General features: G+C 41.7%; 4 protein-coding genes across 8 annotated transcripts; all 4 read right to left on the reverse strand.

Moving 5' to 3' along the window:
• Positions 1 to 744: 744 nt before the first annotated feature.
• On the reverse strand, positions 745 to 4,164 carry si:dkeyp-69e1.8 (uncharacterized protein LOC100001340 homolog). Its single transcript, XM_068336957.1, has 3 exons — positions 4,050 to 4,164; positions 3,504 to 3,652; positions 745 to 2,682 (listed from the first exon to the last, which is right to left on the reverse strand). The coding sequence occupies exons 1-3, from the start codon at positions 4,072 to 4,074 to the stop codon at positions 1,819 to 1,821; spliced, it is 1,038 nt and encodes a 345-aa protein (XP_068193058.1). The 5' UTR covers positions 4,075 to 4,164; the 3' UTR covers positions 745 to 1,818.
• A 513-nt stretch (positions 4,165 to 4,677) lies between these two features.
• On the reverse strand, positions 4,678 to 10,715 carry hmgxb4a (HMG box domain containing 4a). Of its 3 annotated transcripts, XM_068337454.1 has the most exons (14): positions 10,635 to 10,694; positions 10,138 to 10,223; positions 9,886 to 9,990; positions 9,572 to 9,708; positions 8,763 to 8,838; positions 8,079 to 8,660; positions 7,723 to 7,920; positions 6,855 to 7,036; positions 6,536 to 6,617; positions 6,395 to 6,459; positions 6,186 to 6,282; positions 5,917 to 6,080; positions 5,582 to 5,704; positions 4,678 to 5,492 (listed from the first exon to the last, which is right to left on the reverse strand). In XM_068337454.1, exons 3-14 carry the CDS (start codon positions 9,920 to 9,922, stop codon positions 5,448 to 5,450), a joined length of 1,788 nt encoding a protein of 595 aa, XP_068193555.1. In that variant the 5' UTR covers positions 9,923 to 9,990; positions 10,138 to 10,223; positions 10,635 to 10,694; the 3' UTR covers positions 4,678 to 5,447. The 3 variants fall into 3 exon arrangements, with proteins under 3 accessions (XP_068193555.1, XP_068193554.1, XP_068193556.1); XM_068337453.1 differs by lacking the exon at positions 10,138 to 10,223 and having other exon boundaries at positions 10,635 to 10,715; XM_068337455.1 differs by lacking the exon at positions 10,635 to 10,694 and having other exon boundaries at positions 10,093 to 10,217.
• A 189-nt stretch (positions 10,716 to 10,904) lies between these two features.
• On the reverse strand, positions 10,905 to 14,406 carry ankrd54 (ankyrin repeat domain 54). The gene is made up of 8 exons (XM_068337457.1): positions 13,763 to 14,406; positions 13,118 to 13,165; positions 12,947 to 13,045; positions 12,558 to 12,629; positions 12,284 to 12,331; positions 12,029 to 12,153; positions 11,795 to 11,902; positions 10,905 to 11,652 (listed from the first exon to the last, which is right to left on the reverse strand). Exons 1-8 carry the CDS (start codon positions 14,145 to 14,147, stop codon positions 11,578 to 11,580), a joined length of 960 nt encoding a protein of 319 aa, XP_068193558.1. The 5' UTR covers positions 14,148 to 14,406; the 3' UTR covers positions 10,905 to 11,577.
• Positions 14,407 to 14,636: 230 nt separating this feature from the next.
• On the reverse strand, positions 14,637 to 20,739 carry foxred2 (FAD-dependent oxidoreductase domain containing 2). Of its 3 annotated transcripts, none has more exons than XM_068336821.1 (10): positions 20,599 to 20,739; positions 19,404 to 19,621; positions 19,002 to 19,307; positions 18,668 to 18,919; positions 18,025 to 18,330; positions 17,697 to 17,863; positions 17,330 to 17,495; positions 16,928 to 17,157; positions 16,239 to 16,409; positions 14,637 to 15,487 (listed from the first exon to the last, which is right to left on the reverse strand). In XM_068336821.1, exons 2-10 carry the CDS (start codon positions 19,616 to 19,618, stop codon positions 15,255 to 15,257), a joined length of 2,046 nt encoding a protein of 681 aa, XP_068192922.1. In that variant the 5' UTR covers positions 19,619 to 19,621; positions 20,599 to 20,739; the 3' UTR covers positions 14,637 to 15,254. The 3 variants fall into 3 exon arrangements, with proteins under 3 accessions (XP_068192922.1, XP_068192920.1, XP_068192921.1); XM_068336819.1 differs by lacking the exon at positions 20,599 to 20,739 and adding an exon at positions 20,024 to 20,592; XM_068336820.1 differs by lacking the exon at positions 20,599 to 20,739 and having other exon boundaries at positions 19,404 to 20,010.
• Between the last annotated feature and the right edge of the window lie 10 nt (positions 20,740 to 20,749).

Genomic DNA, 20,749 nt, shown 5'->3' on the forward strand with positions numbered 1-20,749 from the left:
GTATTCTATACTATCTGTAATCCCTAACAATAAAAAACTGTTTAGCACCAATTTTCCTTTACTTTTAAAACCTTCTTTTTCCTCTTTCAGACAACGGTGGAGGCCACATCTGGAAGACAGATGTAGTCCCGGAGCTCATTCTCTGCCTCTCTCCTTTACCTCACATTCACTGCTGCTCGCTCACTCTCTCCTTACTCTCTCTTTCACTCTTCTTTCCCTCCCACCTCTCTCTTTTTTGCGAAACATGAGAGCTGGGCTAATTCTCTCTCTCTCTCTCTCTCTCTCTCTCTTTCCCAGCCGGACCACACACATTCGGAAACGCCTTGCTGTTCCTGAGGCAGAGCCGCCGGCAGTTTAGAGAGCCAGAGGGATGGCAACAAGAGAGGGAGATGTAAGGATGGGTTATGACTGACGGTTTTAGCAGAGTATCAATTACATCAATGTCAAAAGCCATAACCTGCCATTGTGTGAGGAGGAGACAGTCTGGTGGAGAAGCACGCAGCAGCAGGAATCCTGGGCTGCTGCTCGTTGCACCACAACTAACTTTAACTCCTCACGTCATCCTGCAACTTGCTGCATCTCAGGAATGCATCTCAGAAAACAAAAATTCATTTACGCTACAAAGCTTTTAGGAAATGCTGAAACATCCTGAAATTGAAATAACATTCTCCATAATCTGGTCACACAAAAGTACATTCATTCACATTTAAATAGCAAGAGTGAGAGGTACTTAAATCAGCAGCTTTTATTTGCTTGGTAAGCATTAAATACTGTAAGTATCCCAGTTCACCTCAAACATTTACACTCTCATATAAAGGCAATGTCTCCACCATGTGGATGATTCTTAATACTAAAATGTCATTTTACCATCTGCATAACTTCTTTCTGAAAAAAAAAATTGAAGTTCATTCTGAATAGATTTTAAGTTAATAAATATTGTTTTTGTGTATTGCTGATAATCCACTCAAAGGAGCAGCTTTTGTCACCAGGGTGTGATACTTCAATATCTGACCCTTACAGTAAGGTGATGTATTTCAGGTTTTATTTAAAGCTACACTAACTTAATCCATAATATTAACAATTACATAATTGTACCCAAAAAGACTGATGATTCTTCAAAGAATTTTTCCCAGACTGTTTGAAGGGGGTTTTTTGTGTGTGTTTTTCCAGCTTAGTTTCAAATTGCTTTTGTGACCCACAACAAAAAAAGTTTTGGCCCACTGTCCCTGATCTCATGGTGTCTTTCATGATCTCAACACAAACTACAAAACACTACAAACTGCTCAACAGTAAACATCTGACAAATCTTGCAAATATATGATGAATAAAATGAAACGTTTGGCAGGAAAAGAAAACAGTCCAAAATTTCACTTGGGGACTCCTGGAGACAAATCACATCAGTCAGAGCAGAAACACCAGCTCAAATCATGAATAATGAATAAGGACAGTTCTGTTAGTAATTTATCTTGGCTGTTCAGTTTATTTCTGCTGCCCTCTAGTGGTAAAAAAAAAACATACTGGGGGAACGACTTAACGGAGTACAATAACTAACCATTACCACTAGGAATATACACAACAAATGTATTTTTCAAACCTGGCAGTCCACTGGTTGTTAGTGACCTATGTAGTTTGATTTATTAACCATTAATGAAGCCAGTAGATAACACAAACATGCTTTACTATTGAGTAGTAACACCATCAGTTGTGAAACAATGAACACTAGTTCAACATGTGGAAGCTAATGAAACTAACAGCAGCAAACTGGTGGCCGACCCAATGAGCAACCTCATTCATAACGGATTAGTGCGAGATGACGTCTCATTTAGTTTTCTGTGTTCTTCTTCTCTTCACTTCTGTAGCCACTGATCCCAAAGAGGCCCCGACCACACCTCCAAACGGCCCCCCCACAAACAGGCCGACCAGCGCTCCCAGCAGGGCCTCTCTCCTCATGACGGTGGGCAGCCAACCCATCCAGGCTGTCAGCTTCTCCCACCAGCCCCACAGAAAAGACGGAGCCGGGGATGACGGTGAGACGCTGGCCGAGGTGAAAATACTCTCCACATCCACATCCAAGTCATCCACGCTCCTCTCTGCCTCTTGGCGGACTGCCTCCATCTCTTCCTCTGTCATATTTTCCTCTTGCGGTGAGTCTGAGGCGGACGCCGTGCTGTGGAGCTCCTTTCCTCTCTGTCGGACCAGCTCCGCCTGCCTCTGCCTCACCCGCTCCTCAGCCTCCTGGTACAGAGGGCAGCTGAAGTGTGGCGCCCCATTCGCCGCCACTACCAGCTCCACCTTTTCCAGCAGCTCTTCCACTGCTTTTCTCTGCTCTGATTCTCCTCCACGGGTCTCCAAGGTGTGGTAGCGGAAGCCACATCTTCCCACCAGCTCTCGGAGGTCCTTGCGCCACGTGACCAGGTACTGCTCCATGGTTTCATCTTCATCCAGCTCATCGGTGTGGGTGAAGAGGACGATGGTGTTGGTACTGACTGAAGAAGAGCCAAACAGCTCCGTCAGGGCATCCAGCGCTCTGGCCTCTCCGTCAGCCGGTTGATTCACAGCCACACACAGGAGGAAGGCGTGAGGTCCAGGGCTGGAGGAGGCGATGAAGGACGATATACGTCTTCTCCTTTCATCTGGGTCGCAGTCTGAGTCAAACCAGTCTGTGCTGGACACAACCACCACCTACAGAGAGGTCAAAAGAGCATGACATCAGTTCGTCAGTCGTTTTGCTCTTTTGTTTTGAAATAAATTTATACTACAAGTTGATTTATTTGGGAACTAGAAAAAAGACGAGAGTGAATGAATGCAAGCCTGGAAGACAATCCTGTATAGACAGACAGCAGGATTCTACATGTGTTTTGCATGTTCGTGAATGTATACTAGAATGTATACTAGACCAGGGCGACACATGTAACGTCTTGAGCTGTACTTAAAATATGAACAATAAAAAAAATTTAAACTGCATTTAAATGAATTGATCAGGAACAATAGTTGGTGGAAAGTAGCATTTAAATTAGTATGTAATTTGAGCACATGCTTATAGTCAAATCTATGGAACAGCCTGTCAGAGTAGCAACCATTTGGTAAAAAACATATTAATGTCGGTATGCGGTCATTGAAATTACTTTTATTATATATTTTTCTTTTCCTGTCTGACAGAAATTCTTTAACTCAATGTCAAATTGGACTAAAAAACAAACAAAAAACTCACAGATACTAACTTCTCTTGTTCCCACTTTCCACTGCAAGTAACAGTCAAAAATAACTAGAATGCCATTCAGCAGAGCGCATAACACCGACAAGTCCAAACAATCCGGTCCACCCAGCTGGTCTGATCCGTCCCCACCCCTCCATTGGGGGTTAGGGTCTATGAATATCTGCAATTTGGTGCAGATCCAAATTTAACTAAAACAACAGATGCGAATGTGATTTCTTAGTAGTTCTAAATGAAGTTAAGTTCATATATTCAACTATTTCCACGCCATCCCCACCCTCCTGCTCACCTTTCTACCTGCAGCTTCTGCAGAGTGTTTGCTGCAGTCTGGGACGTGGGGGGCATCTGTTCCCTGTTCGCTGTCTTGCAGGCCGAGGATGGCGCAGACAGCTGATCCGGTTCCTGCCTCCGCCCGGCCCAGCACCACCAGCCTCAGCTCTGTCCGCACGGAACACACACACACAAAAACACACACACACGTCAAATAAACAAACACAAAACAAACACACAACCGAGGATTTTCGTACAATATCATACTTATATAAGACAACCTGTGCTGAGTATAGATTTACAAAGAGAACTAAAGTTCTTCAAACCGTGAGACGTCATGAAATTACGATAATTACAATTCTTATATATTAAAATGTTTCTATAGAAACAGTTTTAAAGGTGTCATCATATCCCCTGGAAGCGGCAGCGCCCATTAAATACAGCCCGTCTGTCTTCTCACGTCAAACCGCACAAATACCGACAAACACGCACAGTCGATCGTGTCACATTCCACAAACACGCGTGTTTTTTTTTTGTTTTTTTTAACGTCATTTCGCCATCAGACCTGTTTGCGCAGAAGATGCTGACATTTGCGCCGCTGCTCGCTGCCGTATTTAGCGTTGAATCGGGAACGAATGCACTTCCTCGTTCCAGCTGTCGGACGCGGCCCTGCCTCCGAGGACGGACCTTACCGGAGGTGAACGCGGCTCCATCGGGTTCGGGGGAGGGACTGTCAAACGGTGGCCCGGGGCCCTCTGTGGGCCCCATGTAATATGACCAAATACAGGCTGATAACTTATTGTATAGGTGTTTTTTTTTGTAAATTAATTAAAATAGCATGTTGCATCTATTGGTCCTTATAATTTGACTCCTTAAACTTGAAATAAATCAACACAGTCCCAATTCTTTTAAAGTTACATCTGTGGAATTATAAATTAGTCTGGATCGCCTGATTTGGGATATTACTTGGATCCAGATCGGATCTTGATGTGTGGAAGATCATGTGTTGTTGTTTTTTTTTCATGCAAACCAAACATCAGCGTCACAATTCCTGATATATTTTAAATGAAAAATGTACACTGCAATTTGGAACTAACCAATTTTCATAACTAACAATTACTTTTTTTTAATTTTAAAATATGACATTTCTACAATAGATATTAATGGTCACATCATCATGTCGTCAGTAAGGTTAAAGTGGAAGCGTGTTTCCCAGAGTCCACGTTTAATGAACATGTATTCTGTTTGACATCCACACTGGTTCCACCCAGAGGGTGGTGCTGTAGTCCAGTCTGGACTGAAGTGGTGACCCTAAACCCAGGCAAGAGACCTGAGAGCATCAACAAGAAAAACAGCAGATGCTGACTCAGGGAACAGACAGATTTTAATGCTGCCATCAGTATGAACGGCTTCCGATTACGTTACACCAAGAGGTGTTTTTGCTCACGTCTTCAATTCTACAGTACAGTCACAATTTGAACAAAATGTGCACAGCAAAAAAATATCAACTGTATAAAACAGCTAGGCATGACAGCACTTATTACATGGTAAAGGAGAAAAAGCAGGTGTGTAATATATTATTATACCATGATGACAGCTTTAACGTTCCTGTACATTTTAGTAAAAAAAAAAAAATCTAATATGTAGTTATGTACAGAACAGTCTACAGTTAGACAGTCAAACCCACTGAACACACAAGCACACACTCACTTTCACAACAGTACACTCTGCTGTAACAGTAAAACTAAGCCGACATCTCGTGACACGCTGTGTTCAGTAAAATGTTTCGTTTAAAAAATAGAGTCGTTCTAAAATTAAGAGGACATTTAAAAAATACTTTAAAAACATGTTGACACCAAAAACATCAACATTTTCAGATGTCAAGCAGCGGCTTAAATTAAAACTCAGTTCCCGTCAAACGTGTTGGCATCCGATCCAACATCGATGGATTGTCATCCTTTGCTCACAGCCCAGGCATGATGTAGGCGATGTTGTCCAACGTATTTGACTGAAAAAAACAAACGAGAATCATCTGAGCTGTTGTGAAATGAAACGTCACTTCAACTTAAACAGCATTTACAAAAGCTAATATCATACCAGGATGTTTCGAGGACATCCATTTAACTGAGGTATCTGCGCTGTGAGGCAGGTCAGCGGTCCCAGAGCACACAGGATGGAGTCCAGAAGAACAGACAGACTACCAGAGACGGCCACCATCCCCTAGAAACACATATCGGTCACATGACCCAAATTTCTCCTGTATAGCAACAGGTTTCAGATCAAGCCATACTTTTTAAAATTATTTTTATAAATAGTTAAATGTTTCTCTATGTGATTAGATGATTTTTTTTAAAAAACTAGTCTTGCAATTGATGTAATTTATTTCTTTTATTTCTATTTTATTTTGTAGACACGTTTAGGAGGAAACTAACCTCTGTTTCCTGCAGACGGTGGCCAATCAGGGACAGGGACTCTCCCAATAGCTGCAGGTGAGCGGCTGCATCGATAGGATCCACATCTGGGACCCTTGCAGGAGACAGAGACAGTGTGGCTGGCACTCTGCTCGGCGACACCATTGCTGTTCCTGTTCCAGCAACTAATAGATGATTTAAAGACAACAATAATGAAATGGTAGAGAGTTCAGAAACAATAAATCTTAACTTTTAATCAGTTGAATGTTCCACACTACTCTCCAGCGTACCTTTACTTTTGTTCTCGGTGGTGCTTTTGTGTTTGACTGTGGTGGCCTCAGCTTTGTTCTGCTTGTGCTGCAGATACTGAGCTTTCTGCTTCCAAACCTGCACAGAAACAAAGAGAAAATAAACAGAGGTTCAATGAACTGCAAAATCACCAAACACCAACAATGAAGTTCAAAATCTATCACATCAAATAAGGAAAGAAAACACCTACTAATTTGTCTTTCTCAGGCATCGCTTTCCACACCTCTGCCAACTTTTTGCTGAGCTCACCAAACACTGATTAGAAACAGAGAAGTATTGTTTAATGGATTGGCGTCATTCCCTGTGTGAAACTCCATCTTCTTTGACCCACCTAGTCCTGGTTGTTCTGCATTAATGTTGACTCTGTACTCCTTACAGAATACTTGATACGCCGATGCATTCTTCTTCTTGGGCTGAGAGCACAAAAAGAAATGCCTCAGAGATGACTGATGAAACATTTGTGTTAGTTTTTTATATAGAAAAATCTTTCTCAGTTAAATTCAGTGTGCTGGTGCAGACCGCCACACAAACCATGTTAACAGTTGTTCGTCTCATTTGGAACTAAAACCTGAAAAACTACCTCAGATTTCTTCTTCAACTCTCATTTCTAACTTATCTGTTGCAAGAAATAGGATTATAGAGCATCTTACCCTCTCCTTTTCCTTCTCATGTTTTTCCCGATCTTTCTCGTCTTTCTTTTTCTTTTTGTCCGTCGTCACCGGATCGTTGCCTTGGTGATGGTGTGGCGGGACGGGCGTGCCCATGGCATACATCGGACCCACGGCGCTGTGAGTGATGGTGGGGTGGGAGTGGCTGTGGCTCCTCGATGAGTCTGATGAAAGTCATGAACAGATAAACTGTAATGAGGTATTGCATTATCGCACCTGTCTGAAGCTGTCAGTGGGGATCCAAGCAGGAAGTGACTGTGGCTGTGTCACTGGACGAATTCACATTTGCTCAATTGACCAATGGCAGCCTTGTTCACATTGACCTAACTTTGTTTTTTGTTTTCCTGCTTGCATTTCTTGTCAGGCCAGAAGGAATTTTAAGAAAAATAAGATGGTGCTACCCTTTACGTCTTTTCTTCTCAGATTTATGAACAGAAAAAAACAGGGCTGTTTGCCTGCAAATCCTCTGATTCATAATTTTACTGGATTATCTCAGAACAAGCACAGGAAAAGTTGACTCAGGAAAAGTTGACTCAAATGATGCTCATCATTTCTATGCAATTTTCCCTTTAAAATGTCTCAACCTTCTCTAGGCTGCTTTTTTTTATCAACAACGGAAATTTGTGGGACACCTCTGTTGCTCATTTCCACTGTAGTCATCTGTCACATCAGAAGAGGAAACGTCATGGAAAGGCATTTCTGGATGTTGGGTCTGGGCCGTGCTACATTTGCAAGATGTGCATAAACCCCACGCAAAGCAGATAAAATATTTAAAATACGCATTCAAAAGCAACTGTCTAAACAGTTTTTGTGGCTACATTTGTCATACTTCAGTTTGAAAGGAACTCACCTCCAAACCCTTTGCTGTGTTTCTTGTCCTTCCCACTTTTATCCTTGTCTCTGTCTTTGTCTTTTTTCTTCTTGCTCTTTTTGCTCTTCTTTTTCTTCTTTGACATGTGTGTGTATGAATCGTCTATAACCAGTTCACCTGCCTCCAGTTCACCCCCAGATGAAGAGCTATCATCTCCCATGCCACCTCCATAATGACCTGTATAACAAAGAAACGGTTAGGAATACTGGTAAAACAAAGTTCTCAAACAATCAGCTATATGTATGATTTTATTTCTCTTGATAGATTCTATTTAGTTTTTCAATGAACTGTAGTTGTGTAGAGGATGTCCTCTACATTCAGTGACTGGTCTTTACCTTCCACCTCCACCTCCTTCCCAACCACAGGCAGAGGATCTCGACTCTGCTGTATTTTCTTCTTGGGTAACTTTGAGATCTGCATTCTGTCTCTATCCTTCTCTTTTTTTACACCTCCTTTGGAAGAGTGAGGCGTGAAAGGGAAACTCTCTCCCTCTTCTTTCTCCGGTGACATGATGAGCTTCATCTTCAGCCCGTCAGCCTCGCGTAAAGTCAAGGGCTCTTCTTTGGGAGTCCCGCCGTGGAACAGGGATGACTTTGAGGAGGACGAAGAGTGCTTCTTGGAGGAAGACGACAGTGACGACATGGGACGGGAGTGAGAGAGGCTTCCTTTGCTCCCGCCACCGCTGCTGCTGTCACGTTTGCGGTCCTTGGAGGAGTGTGAGGAGAAAGAAGGGTAGGAGGGCTTCTTGTGCAAATGGGGACTGGGGTCTGAACCTGTCGCCATTGGAGAGGTGATGGCCTGCAGGAGGCCCATTGCTGTATCAGTTGGATGGGAGGATGAGGGGGATGACAGAGGAGGGGAGCGGTCAGCTGACTTATGCTTTTTCTTGTGGGGAGGTGGACCACAACCATCATGGTCTGTAAAAGGGATGAAAAAACCCAAAACAAAACCCAAAGTAAGAACAGGTGTACACAGTTTTATTCTGGTAGATTAAGCATTACAACAACAAATTCTTTCACCTCTGTAATAGTAGTCATCACTGTGTTTCTTTTTCTTTTTGTGTGAGTCCCCTCCGAGCAGAAAAAGTTCAGAATCCTGATTTGGAATAACAATATTGTTGTTTATTAATTCATAATTTAAAATTTAAAATTATTACAATGTACAATTAGATCAAATCTACAGTTTTAATATCTTTATATTTGAGTGTGACGATGAACCAGTTTTTATCTATAAATTGTTATTTTGGCTGCTAATAATCACTGAGTTGCATTATTTTCTATAAAACACATCGTCTTCTCTTAAAAATCCAGAACACCTCTCTCACTTCATAAAAGCCAGCAGTTAGTTTGAGACAGGTTGTGACATGCTTTTTTTTCTCAGGGTAAGACACATGGTGAAAAGACATGCTAATTCTGCTGCTTGACAAGAAGATATTACATAATGCACAGAAAACACATGTAAACATAGCCATGTTGACAACGCAGGCAGGGACAGTAGTTATTCACTATGGCAGCCTTTTACAGAGAGTATGCATGTATGTATGCATGTATCAGTCGTCTGGGGTGATACATGACCTGTAGATGTTCGATGCTGATGTTTATCTTGGCAGGATGAGATAGTGGCTTTTTGTGTTTGGAAAAAACAAACAAACTGACAAACAAAAGTCAGTTTGATTGAGTTATTGAACCTGATCTTGTATGATTTTGTAATAATAGAATTTTATTTTACCAATAAACATGATACATCATGCACACATTTTACACACCATTGTGAAAATTTATATCAATGTTAAACTAAGACTAAAAATTACTACTGACAAACAACTTACCTTCGGTCGTTTCTTGGAAGATTTTCGAACTTGAGCAGCAATCTCCTCTTCCTCCCTGAGAAGGTCCTTATAGGACCTCCTCTTCTCCCTCTGGCTACGACCTGCTACAAGACCCCTGTCACCTTCCATCCCCATATCTACAATAGATCAAACCAGTAAAACAATTATTAGCGAAGAAAATACAACTGAAGATGCTTTAAAAAGGTCTCATATGGCTAGGAGAAAAAGATTAATTTATGGTTATGACTTCTTGTATTTCTCACTGCAGGTAATGTTTGATTAGGAAGTATAGTGAGTAATAATTTAGTCCTTACCCATTCCTCCTTTACTCTTGATCTCCTCAAAAGCCATGGCTTTGTCAAGACGTCAATCTGACTTTAGTGAAGTATTTCACAGCCAAAATACAGCAAGATACTAACCTGTGAATACAAAAATTTTTTTTTTACATATATAAATATATCAACCAACGTTTTTGCACTGATTGTACGGAAAGTATATTTTGGTCAACAGTTTAATGTTACCCAGCAACTTGAAGCTTATTGTTATCTATATGAAGTAGTAATTACACTCGGACATGTGGCACTGCTCATCCAGCGGGTCACTGCAGGTGCAGGTATCCCCGTCTATAACACTGCTCCAAAGAGACTGGATGCTTCAGGAGAAAAGTATCGCTTGTGTTAGAATATAATAATAATAATAATAATAATAATCTGTCATCTATCGGGCTGAAAACTCAAAAAGGGTCGCTAAAAAAAAAATTCCCGCCTACTTTCGTTGAGAGCCAAACACACCCCATCTCAATTTACTTTGAGGCTTTCGCGTCGCAGGATTTACAGCAACTGAACACGCGCAGCCAATCGCGGCCTCAGCGTGTTGGTAAATACTGATAAGGAAAGTCCCCGGCTTTCAGCCACAGCTAGGCCTCAGTAGCATTGGGAGCACGAAATATTGAGACTAACGTGCATTTAATTACCTGCATATTTTAAGCGACTCTGGGTGGTAGCGTGTGTACTTTATAAACAGGGAAATGACAGAAAAATATGTGTATATTAAATATTACTACCTCTCGAATGTCCAATTTACGCGGGTCCAGGCGCCATTTTTTTTTTGCGGCGAAACAACAGACGTAGCCATGAAGGGGTGGAGCTTTGGTATGGCAGCCAATCATCGTGGAGTAATGCAGCCCTATGAGCAATACGTTAGCGAAGGCTCTGTTGACAAGGTTTCCCACTTTAGAATACAACAGGCTGTCACATGGAATATAGTCCTGCAATATGTATGTTACATTTCAGCTGAATCCCAGAAAATTAGACCATTCTGTATTGTGTGGAAATGAAAGACAACATTATGGTATAGCCGAACACATTTGATTTATTGATTCACAGGAATCCATTCGAAACAACTGCTTCAATCTATATAGTAAACATACAAAAACAAAACTCAGTACGAGAAAAGGCAACGAGATACAAATATGGCATTGGCAATGAACTCAAAAATACAGTGAAAACTGTTGAATCTTTTCACAAGACACATGTCTCATAATCAGATAACTGGGGTAATAACAGGCAGAAATGTCAGCGCACCACATTCTCTCTCTCTCTCTCACACACACACACACACACACACACACACACACACACACACACACACACACTTTTTTTTTCCCCTTGAGGGTTTCTTTTTACTTTACTCTGAAAAACTGAGATATCTTATTTTCCAATCCTTCAGTAAACGAACACCTACCATAGAAAAGTAGCGGGTATTTGATTTCAGCATCTTTTCTCAAGTTACTATTTTGTTATCATATTAATCTTAGCCACAAAAACACTATGAAAACCTCATCAAGCTTGCAAATACTGACAATATAATCTTTTGTGTCATACTGGTTAAGATCCACTGATGATTGCTTCACTTGGAATATGGAAGAATTCCCCAGTACTGTGGATCAGTATCTGCATAAGGCCAGTGGCATGGGGAGGTCTTTAGCTTTCATTCAACTGACTTTTCTACCTAGCCCCAAGATTCTGTTTTTGTAGACTGAGTGATGTGAAACTGGCCAATAAATCAGTCACCGCGTCCACCTGTAAAAAGCATACAACCATGTGTGAGTTGGTAAAAATATATGTAAATAAATTCGTAATAAATTATTCAGTTGAAATGGCACAAATTTGAAGTCTTTTATGCTCATAAATGAGAGAATATTCTTTGGAAGGTAGGTCTAACCTGTTCTTTGGTGCGTGTATGCTGCAGCTGTGTCGAAATGTGCTCCAGCCTTTCTTTAGCTTCACTCTGGCCCATTAAATTCAGGTATTCCCTTAGCATTTGAATAATCTGACAGGAAAGTCAGATTTTTAGAAGAAAAAAAAACAGAAATACAATTAATCTTCCCAATCAAGACTCCAGACACCTTTGCAGACCCATCCATGTTTTCATTAATTCGGGTGATGCACTGTTTACCTGTGTAACTTCTCCTCTGAGCGTTTCCAAGCTGCGTGAATCTCCCTCCTGCAGAATATTAAGCTTGGAACGCGCTAAATGAAGAGGGGTCCTGCCAGCTCGGTCAAGGGCGTCCACACGGGCACCTTAATACCAACAATAAAACCACAAATATCTCAGTCACCACTTTCACTTTCATGTCAAACTGCATGCCTGTTACACACACAAAAGCTTTCCTGTAGCATAAACTCAGCAGCCAGAAGTCAGTCATCTTACCTCCTCTCAGTAAGGTGGTGATTACAGGGACATGGTTGGTACAGGCCGCTGCAGGAAGATGCATTAAAACAGGCAAGTTTAAACACAATATACAAACATGAAACTGTCATGTTGTATTCAAATACATTAATATTATTACACCACTCTGTCCCAGTTTTTCTGATTATTTGAATGTGTGTACACTTTTAGCAGAATGCACAGTAGTGCAGTCTTATATGCATTGGTGACCACAATGCTACAGGTGTAAAGGGCTGTGGTGAACGCTCCGTCTTACCCAGATGGAGGGGGGTATTTCCCAGACTATCTCGCTGGTTGGGGTCAGCGCCGTGGTTCAACAGCAACTGTACTACAGTCAAAAACAAGGGGAGATTTAATAGTTTGAATATAAACTGAGTCATCACTGGCTCTATAACAAAAGTGCCCAACAAGGGGAAATATAGAAAAAAAAACCCCACTGCAATGAAAACAATATTTAAACAGGGAACAAGATGAAAAAGATTCGGAAACTGATTTGTTAAAGTTGTTGAAGTGTATTGATCAGTGATACTCCGACAGGATGGATTGTTGCCATCATAGCTTACACTACGGTCTTCAAAAAGCATATGTACTCTCAAGCTGCTGAATGGTACATAACTTCCTATGAAATTGTCATAATAGACCTACCAATGCTTTCGTTGCCATTGCAGGAAGAGAAATGAAGTGCTGTCCTTCCCTTGTCATCTGCTGCACAGGGGTCTATGTCTTCCAGCAGGAGCTGTCGAACTGGAAGAAAAAATATTCATTAGCAAAAGCCAGCCTCTGGTCATCCTCTTCCAATACCTGCAGCATTCATACCTGTATTAATGTCGTTGCTGTTCGCTGCTTCCCTCAGTCTTTTCACAGCTGTGGAGATACGGAATGCAAAATGACAGGTGTGTAAACATGTTCCCTGACTGAATGAATAGAACAAAGACATTGTTCACCAAAGCAGATGCTTTCTATAGCCAAGCCAAGTCCTAGTGGACTGAGCTACTGCTGCAGCAATGGCAATGACAACAATATTAAAAGATGAGAAGCTTAAGTGTTCAAACTGCTGCTGTGTATCAAGTTTTTGGCAAAATATACTCTATTAACTGTTTGCAATAACCAAATTTTTAAAAAAAGCAGATAAGCATCCATCTAGTATTTTGTAGAGACCCTTTAGCTGCTATAGCCACCAATAATCATGATGCATGTTTAGATTCCTTGGGAATCTAAGTTCATTTTTCATGCACAAAGACTTTATAAAATTGCTGAAACTTCCTGAAATCCCAACAGAGGTTTTCTACAGGGTTAAAGTCAGGTGAATCTGATGAGGTCTGCATAACATCCTCTGATGTCCAAGTTACAGCTCTTCTTCCTCCACTGCTGCAGCAAATGTTTATTAAAATAATATACCATTTAAATATAGATGTGATTAAAATAATAAAACGCATTAGCTTGCATTTAACAGTCCCTTACCATGGACGTCTTTACCGATGGGGCCGAGGCTCCGCACCAGTCGGTGTTGTCGCCTGGCCCTCGTCCCGGTCATCTTCCCCACCTTACTCGTCACGCCACCGGCGCAGAGGTCTGCTCGTCCCGGTTCCCACAGCAGGTGCAGGTACCGGAGCTCTTTATCGTCCATCTGTCCCGCACTGCCCAGCACCACCTTCCCTTCCCCAGTCCCACTTATTCCGAATCCGACAGACGCAGTTACCCCGTCATCCATTCCGTCCACGTTATCCCGTTGCTCTCTGCCCACCGACCCCCGAGTGTCTTCTTCGGGTGCAGGCTCCAACATGTACTCCCCCTCCGAGCTGGATCGGTCATTATCTGAAGCAACGATCTGGCTCCAGCCGTCCATGTGGACATATGGATGGCTGTGTTGATATTGTACACGTAGCGGATGGTCCTCACTACTGCCAATGCAAACAGGAAATAAAGCAAGCGTCAATATCTAACTGGAGGTATGGCAGTCGTTCCGTCAGCCACGCCTGGAACCACTTCCCGGCAAGTAAAGACAGGCGTTCAGCCGACACACACGACCCATCCCCGGGTACCGGACTGTATTTTGGCAGTAGCCGTCGAAAACTGCAAAATGTCCCCTACGTCACAATTTCCATTTCAACGCGTAGTAGTAAAAGACACGCCCATTGACCCGTCAGCAGCTTCAAGGACGAACACCAATCACATTGCGTGTTGTTTAGGAATTTTCGTCCAATAGGAAAAGCGCAACCTCGGAGCCGCTCCAACACGCTTCCGTGTTGTAGAAGATTTCTGGCACATGAGCAACATGAAGATTCAAATATTCTACATTTTGGAAGATGAAAAAAAAAAGAAATATAAATGTCTTTATTTGATATGCTTTTAATCAATTTAAATGAAGTAAAATACATAAAGCATGTATGTTTATAGACACATCCTCTGTCTACACAGCTTCATATAACAACCTAATTCTTTGGTATATTTTTTGCAGTCTGTTAGTCAGAATTATTTATTTCTTGCCAAGACAATCTATCATTTGACAACTGTGGTGAGAAAAGTACTGCTGAGGTGTGCAAAAAGAAATGTTCATACAACACAATGAATACTTTGTTATGCGCAATAAAGTGGATTCTATGTAATAATGTGCCTCTCCAGTGATACACCAGGTTCCAACACGAGGTGTTGTAATGATACAGTGTATTACTAGATGATTTTATTCCTTTTCACATTTGAGTACAGTTCAAATCAAAAAAACGAAAATAACTCTTTGGTAGAAACAGTCAGGGGACGTTTTCATTTGAAAAAGTGCTGCATATAGATGTTGCTTTATTTCAGAGGGTGTTAATCTAACTGCTGTGAAGCATTGATCTGTAAGATGATATTTGCTCAAGAATATTTTTGCTTGATTATGATGGTTGAGGTAGCAAACCAGAGGTAGTCTTTTAGCTATAATAGCATTGGCAATGCTCCAACACGAGAAAAGCAATCAGAGGTTAAGCTTCAGTCCTGAGGATACAGCAGCTCCAGCATGTGCCAGGTAGCTGGAAAATGCAGGATCAGCCCCCGAATTGTGAGCATCTCGGTTAGTGTGTTCCATCACAGTGCCGTGAACCTGCTGCCACAGCTGGTTGTTACGGGTGACACCCTGCTGCTTCATGTATCCTTGCTGACAGAACAGTGGTGGCTTACGGTGAGTAAGAGCCAAACGGAAACATGAGTCTAAAAGACAGGAGAAAACACAAGAATGAGGAGATGAAACTGTCCTGAAATTCATCGAAATCTGAACTCAATCACACAGGACCAACAGATGCTGCTGGTCTGCAAGTTAAAACAAAAAATATTCTGGCTAAAGATGCCATCAGACTGCTAAATTGTTATTGAAAAAATCTGATTCTAATACTGGAGTTTTGTATTAAACATAGTAAAAATAAATATTAAACAAAGGACATGTTACTAACGTGTGACTCAAAGCACAGCTCAGAGATTTGTGACCCAAGAGCACATTTCTATAATTTTGCTACACTGCATTTTGGCACCCAAAGCCAAAATGCAGTACATACAAATGAAGTTTGACCAGAATCAAATTTATAAAAAATGTCTCTTCAGTTGTATTCCTCCTTGTCTCCTGTTTTTCTGTCTGACTCTCATCATTACTTATTTTGTCCTGTCTGGAGAAATCCTTTCTGCCCTGACTCTTTGAAACCTTCAGGACCAATTATGGAGTTAATAAACTGGGCTCTTGACTCAATTGATTAAAGGATTTCGACAAGGAATGCTGGTCAGGGGGAACCTATCTGTCGTGATGGTACGTTCACTTCGGGCTACATGAGGGTCTCTTGGGAGAAATGGAGAGTCGTGTGTCTGGTGGTTCTTCCCGTGGAGGATGTTTAAGATCTTAATCTATTTGGATTTATGATAACAGACTTCTGCTCCCCGAAGTGAGCATTGCCCTGGTGTATCAAAAAATTACCAGCATAGAATGTCCTTAGGTCAGTATCCATACAGTGCTCCAAGAAACGGCGCAGTGGTTGGATATGGGATTTGGGGCTGTCCCATTCTGCAAGAAAGTCCTCAATCATGTGATGAATTGCCTTGGGCCTTGGTAGAGGCCAGCGACTGGGGCGCATCTTCATGTCTGCCTCTGGACAGAAAAGAGCTTAGATCAACCTGTAACCTACATTTACTTTACTTTCTTTACAAAATGTTTTGTTTTCCAATGTGGTTTTTTGTGATTTTGTAAAAACTGGACAGTTCACATTTTATGAATTGTTAGTTTTGTAAACAATCTAGATCTGCAGGTTAAACAATGTCATGTCGGATTTTTCAATCTAACTGAACTAAATCTTTGTGAAGTCCTAGAGATTGAAATTAAGGAAACCATGGAATACTAGAACATATGCAGAACATTACATTGCAGAGCACTGTTAAAAAAACAAGTTATTACTACACTGGTATAAATGAGGTTGTGTTTACAGAGGCCTGATGAGGAGTTCCATCCTATGGTGCCGTGATGATAACCTATAGACATCAGCGCTTCAACACAATCAATATAATCAATACTGTCCTGCAAAGAACTACAATGTGAACACGTGAAATGCAGTTACAATCCAGCTATAATATCGCTTTCACTTTATTAATGCTAGAAGCATTTCTACTCACCTGTAGGAAGAGTGTCAAAGTAATACAAAACAGGGTGCAGAAAGTTTGATAACCAAGCCTCAGTCCACTCAGTTTGAGCCCGGTCCTTTCCAAGAAAGTCTACATTCTTATTCTTCCCATACTGAAAAAGCAGAATTATCATTCCATGGTGTGAGACTTCGTGGCCAGAGACAGTGCTGAACTGAGGCAAAGCCTGGACAGGAAACTCTTCCACATATTCGCAGTGGGAGCTTTTAGTAAAGGAAAGAAAAGGTAGAAAAACTCTTAAACCCTCCAAAAACTGTAATTTTTTTCATTATGTTTTTGTAAAATTTAAAATACAAATTTGAGCATGTGGAACCTAGTTATGAAAACAGTGTCCCAGCTCATGTGGGGAAACTGGTGAAAACAAAAAACGCTCACCCTCTAAGCAGTATAACATCCACAAGCATCTCAAACATTTGATACATCCCAGATGATTCACTGATACGTTTCAGAATCCAGGATTGCAGCTGTGATGTCTTCAGTGTAGTTGACTTCCATTTATTGTTATGGTAACGCTGTTCAAGTACACGATGTACCACCCGTGCTGCAGGAGAAAATACATTTGGGTTTTTTAAATGCTACCTTAAAAACTTAAGTGGAAAAAAAAAAAGGAAGATTTGTTTAAATGCACAATTTTACTTTGTCGGCATTCGCCCATGGAATGTACAATTGGAATACGACCATGCAGAACAAGAAGTGACTTGTTCTTCTAAATATACACAATATCAACTTGATGGATTGTCACCTGTGTACCGGAAGCCATGGATGAAGCCGCCAGCTGACTGACGGTAGTCTCTGGAGTGAGAGGCGGTTCCAAGCACAAACAAGCCAGGAGTGTTCTTCCCCTCATACCAGGGTGTCAGCCCGGGTAGCCTCCCTTTAGCATTGTCACTTTTTGGTGGGCGGGCAGAGCTAGGGAGATATTTTCCAAGGAAAAGTGAACATTATATGAATTTAAAACAACTTAATATAATAAATGAGATGTCAATGATTGTCAAGGTAGAATACAACTAGTCTTCAGTGTGTAACTATTGATCAATAGAGTGGGCCTACTCTGTAATAAGAATGTTTACCTATCAAATATACTGAAGTTGAAACGGAATCCCAAGCATCCAATCACGCGGTCGTACGGCTTTCTCATAGCGAAGTTGTCAACGTAATAACCTGGCAGCTCTTCTCCCGTCACACTAGAGCTATTCTTCTGTTTCTGCCCCTGAATGTATTTATTTACAGCCAAATACAGCTTCCTTTTCTTCATTTCACCTGATGTCACGCCTTGGTCTATTAGTTGAGTGATAGCTATTTTATTCAGTTTGACCTCTGCTATCCCATCAAGGGACTTCAGCTGGTATGTGTCCAGTAGCTCATTATTGACAGCTCTGAAAAAAGACAAAATCAATACACATGTTTTATCAGTTTATCTTGTTACTGCAAGTAAGTTGTTGAAAATGAAGTCCAGTAAACATATGATAAAAATTAAAATAATAATATAATAACAATAATTACATTTCAGTTATGAGTAAATAGTAAAATAGGTTGATAATTGCCACTCTGTGATTAGACCTTGATAATTCCATTGTAAAACTTTGTCAAAGTTAAGTGTTAAATAGTTTAAAATCCTTAAATTGAAGTCAGTATTCACTGTCATAAACTGTGCTACAAACTGCTGCAATGTTCAGAGACAGAAAAGATGAGAGAAGAGGTGTTCAGTCCTACCTGAGATCTCCTACATAATGTGTTTGCCAGGCTAGTCGAACTGGACTGGAACTCAACATGTGCACCCTGCTGGCTCTGGTGGAGATGCTCTGGGCTGTTTCAAAAGCTGAATTCCCCTTGCCCAGAATGAGTACAGCTTGGTCCTTGTAGTCATCAGGATTAGTGGAGATGGACTCATATTCCTCAACCAGGTCAGAACCCATGAACTCAACCTTTTGAGGAACCCACAAACCTGTGGCAACTAGGAGGACACTGGCAGAGAAATGACAAGAGCGATGCAGCTACAGTCTTCATGAAGATGACAGTTTCCTCTGTTCATTGGGAGATAAAATACCTGCATCTGTAATCCGACGCATGCTGATCGGTCAAGACGTAGGTGTCCCCAGTGGCTGACGGTACTGCCCTGATCCGTCCGATGTCTACTCCGTATCGAACCTTGAGCCCGAGCTCCTTCACGTACATGGACAGATACAGAGGTAAGGCGTCAGCTGAAGGGAAGAAGTCGGTGCTCACTTTCTTGAAAAGTAAGTCTGGTTTGTCGCTCAGCAATGAGTTCCAGTCATGGCGCATGTTGAACTCTCGGTTGTGCTTCCCAGTGTAGATCTTGTTAATGCTGATGAGCTTCCTGTGTCTTGGAAACCTTGAGAAAGGACATGCGTCAAAGATAACCAAAAGGGACCACACATAGAATACCTGTTAGTGCTCTACCTCTGAGACACTTCAACAACATTCCTACTTGTTATAGAAGCTGCCTGGTCCTGAGTTCCTCTCCAGGATGATGTAGTCTCTTTTGGCCTTGGCAAGAAAATATCCCATCTGCAGTCCTGAAGGTCCAGCTCCAAGCACACAGTATTCATGGTGATGGGTGCCATTGTGCTGGTGGTTGTCAAAGGAGCATTGAGCACATCCCACCAAGATGAAGAACAGCAACCAACAGTGGATCGAAATCATTATCTGTAAAACACGAGGCCACAGGATTAACATGTCTGTCATAATCGAAGGTATGTCTAGTCTGAACATAAAATCTTAACAAGGGTAAGGCTTCCCACGTGTGTTGACACATAATCTTTTCATTAAAAAAAAGCTCCAGGCTAGGTTGTGCCAATTTCATTCTTTTCCACTTATTCACTCAATATAAATAGTTAATTACAAGTAGAGTCATGAAAAATAAATGACATGAGCTTTTAATCACTTTTCTATGCCACACGATGTTCGCCAACAGTCTACAGATACTTCTGTTCCTTTTGTTTTCCAATTGAAAACCTTCCTTTATAAAGGCTCTGAGTTTCTCACCCTCACCAAGAGACAGATTTTCATGTTATCATTTAGACACAAGAGACACTGACAACACCTTACCAGGAAGTAAACTGTCCTGAACAAACGAGTTAATCCAACAGGATAAAAAAAATAAACACAGAAAAGAATCATGAATCACCCCCTGGTTGTAAATCCAAGCATATGACTGGCTCTTCTTCTTTTTTTTAACAAAACCCACTATTTATCAAGTTTCCTGGAAATCTGTTCAGCATTTTCTTTGCACCCTGCTGGTAAACAACAAACAGTCAAACACAAATGAAACATAAAAGAAGGAGCAGCTGCTATGGATTGGAATTTAGGGACATTTAGTCTATCTGGCTTCCTCTCTTCTCCAGCTCCCTCCAACAGAACAGGTAACACGGTTTTTATCCAGTGATTAAACGCTACCCTCAAATAAATATGGCGCCGGAGACAAAACGTCGCTAATTCCATAACTTAGCTGTTAGAAACACAAGTTAACGTCCGGACGGACGACATAACAACCCCCCGGCTCTCAGAACAGTCCTGCCCGGGTTGAGGCTCTCTACTCCGGGCTGCCGGTCTGCCATCACCCGCTGGACCCGCCTGAACCCCGCGCGGCTTTCCAGCGCCGTGTTCCGGTGGGCACACTTCACCTTTCACACCCGGGGATCTGACGGAGGTTAACACCGGATCGTTACCGCATGTTTTTCCTCTCCGGGTTGACTGCATTTATACTCCCCTCCGAACAACAACTGGCAAAACCCGCCCACCTCCCCCGAGAAGGGACCGAAGGATGGCGGACTG

Source organism: Antennarius striatus, chromosome 16 (assembly GCF_040054535.1).
Source record: "Antennarius striatus isolate MH-2024 chromosome 16, ASM4005453v1, whole genome shotgun sequence".
Classification (NCBI taxonomy): domain Eukaryota; kingdom Metazoa; phylum Chordata; class Actinopteri; order Lophiiformes; family Antennariidae; genus Antennarius; species Antennarius striatus.

Coding starts and splice junctions, on each gene's coding strand:
- si:dkeyp-69e1.8 (XM_068336957.1), bottom strand. CDS start 4,074: ATGTCAGCATCTTCTGCGCAAACAG. Junction 3,653..4,049: donor AGCATCTTCTGCGCAAACAG/GTCTGATGGCGA, acceptor CCGTGCGGACAG/AGCTGAGGCTGGTGGTGCTG. Junction 2,683..3,503: donor CAGAAGCTGCAGGTAGAAAG/GTGAGCAGGAGG, acceptor ACCTCTCTGTAG/GTGGTGGTTGTGTCCAGCAC.
- hmgxb4a (XM_068337453.1), bottom strand. CDS start 9,922: ATGGCTTTTGAGGAGATCAAGAGTAAAGGAGGAATGG. Junction 7,921..8,078: donor GAAGGAGGTGGAGGTGGAAG/GTAAAGACCAGT, acceptor TTTGTTATACAG/GTCATTATGGAGGTGGCATG. Junction 5,493..5,581: donor GATGTCCTCGAAACATCCTG/GTATGATATTAG, acceptor TGTTTTTTTCAG/TCAAATACGTTGGACAACAT.
- ankrd54 (XM_068337457.1), bottom strand. CDS start 14,147: ATGGACGGCTGGAGCCAGATCGTTGCTTCAGATAATGACCGATCCAGC. Junction 13,046..13,117: donor CAGCAACGACATTAATACAG/GTATGAATGCTG, acceptor TTTTTCTTCCAG/TTCGACAGCTCCTGCTGGAA. Junction 11,903..12,028: donor TCAGAGGAGAAGTTACACAG/GTAAACAGTGCA, acceptor CTTTCCTGTCAG/ATTATTCAAATGCTAAGGGA.
- foxred2 (XM_068336819.1), bottom strand. CDS start 20,095: ATGATTCTTTTCTGTGTTTATTTTTTTTATCCTGTTGGATTAACTCGT. Junction 18,920..19,001: donor GCGTCGGATTACAGATGCAG/GTATTTTATCTC, acceptor TTTCTCTGCCAG/TGTCCTCCTAGTTGCCACAG. Junction 15,488..16,238: donor CCTAAGGACATTCTATGCTG/GTAATTTTTTGA, acceptor CCTGTCTTTTAG/ACTCATGTTTCCGTTTGGCT.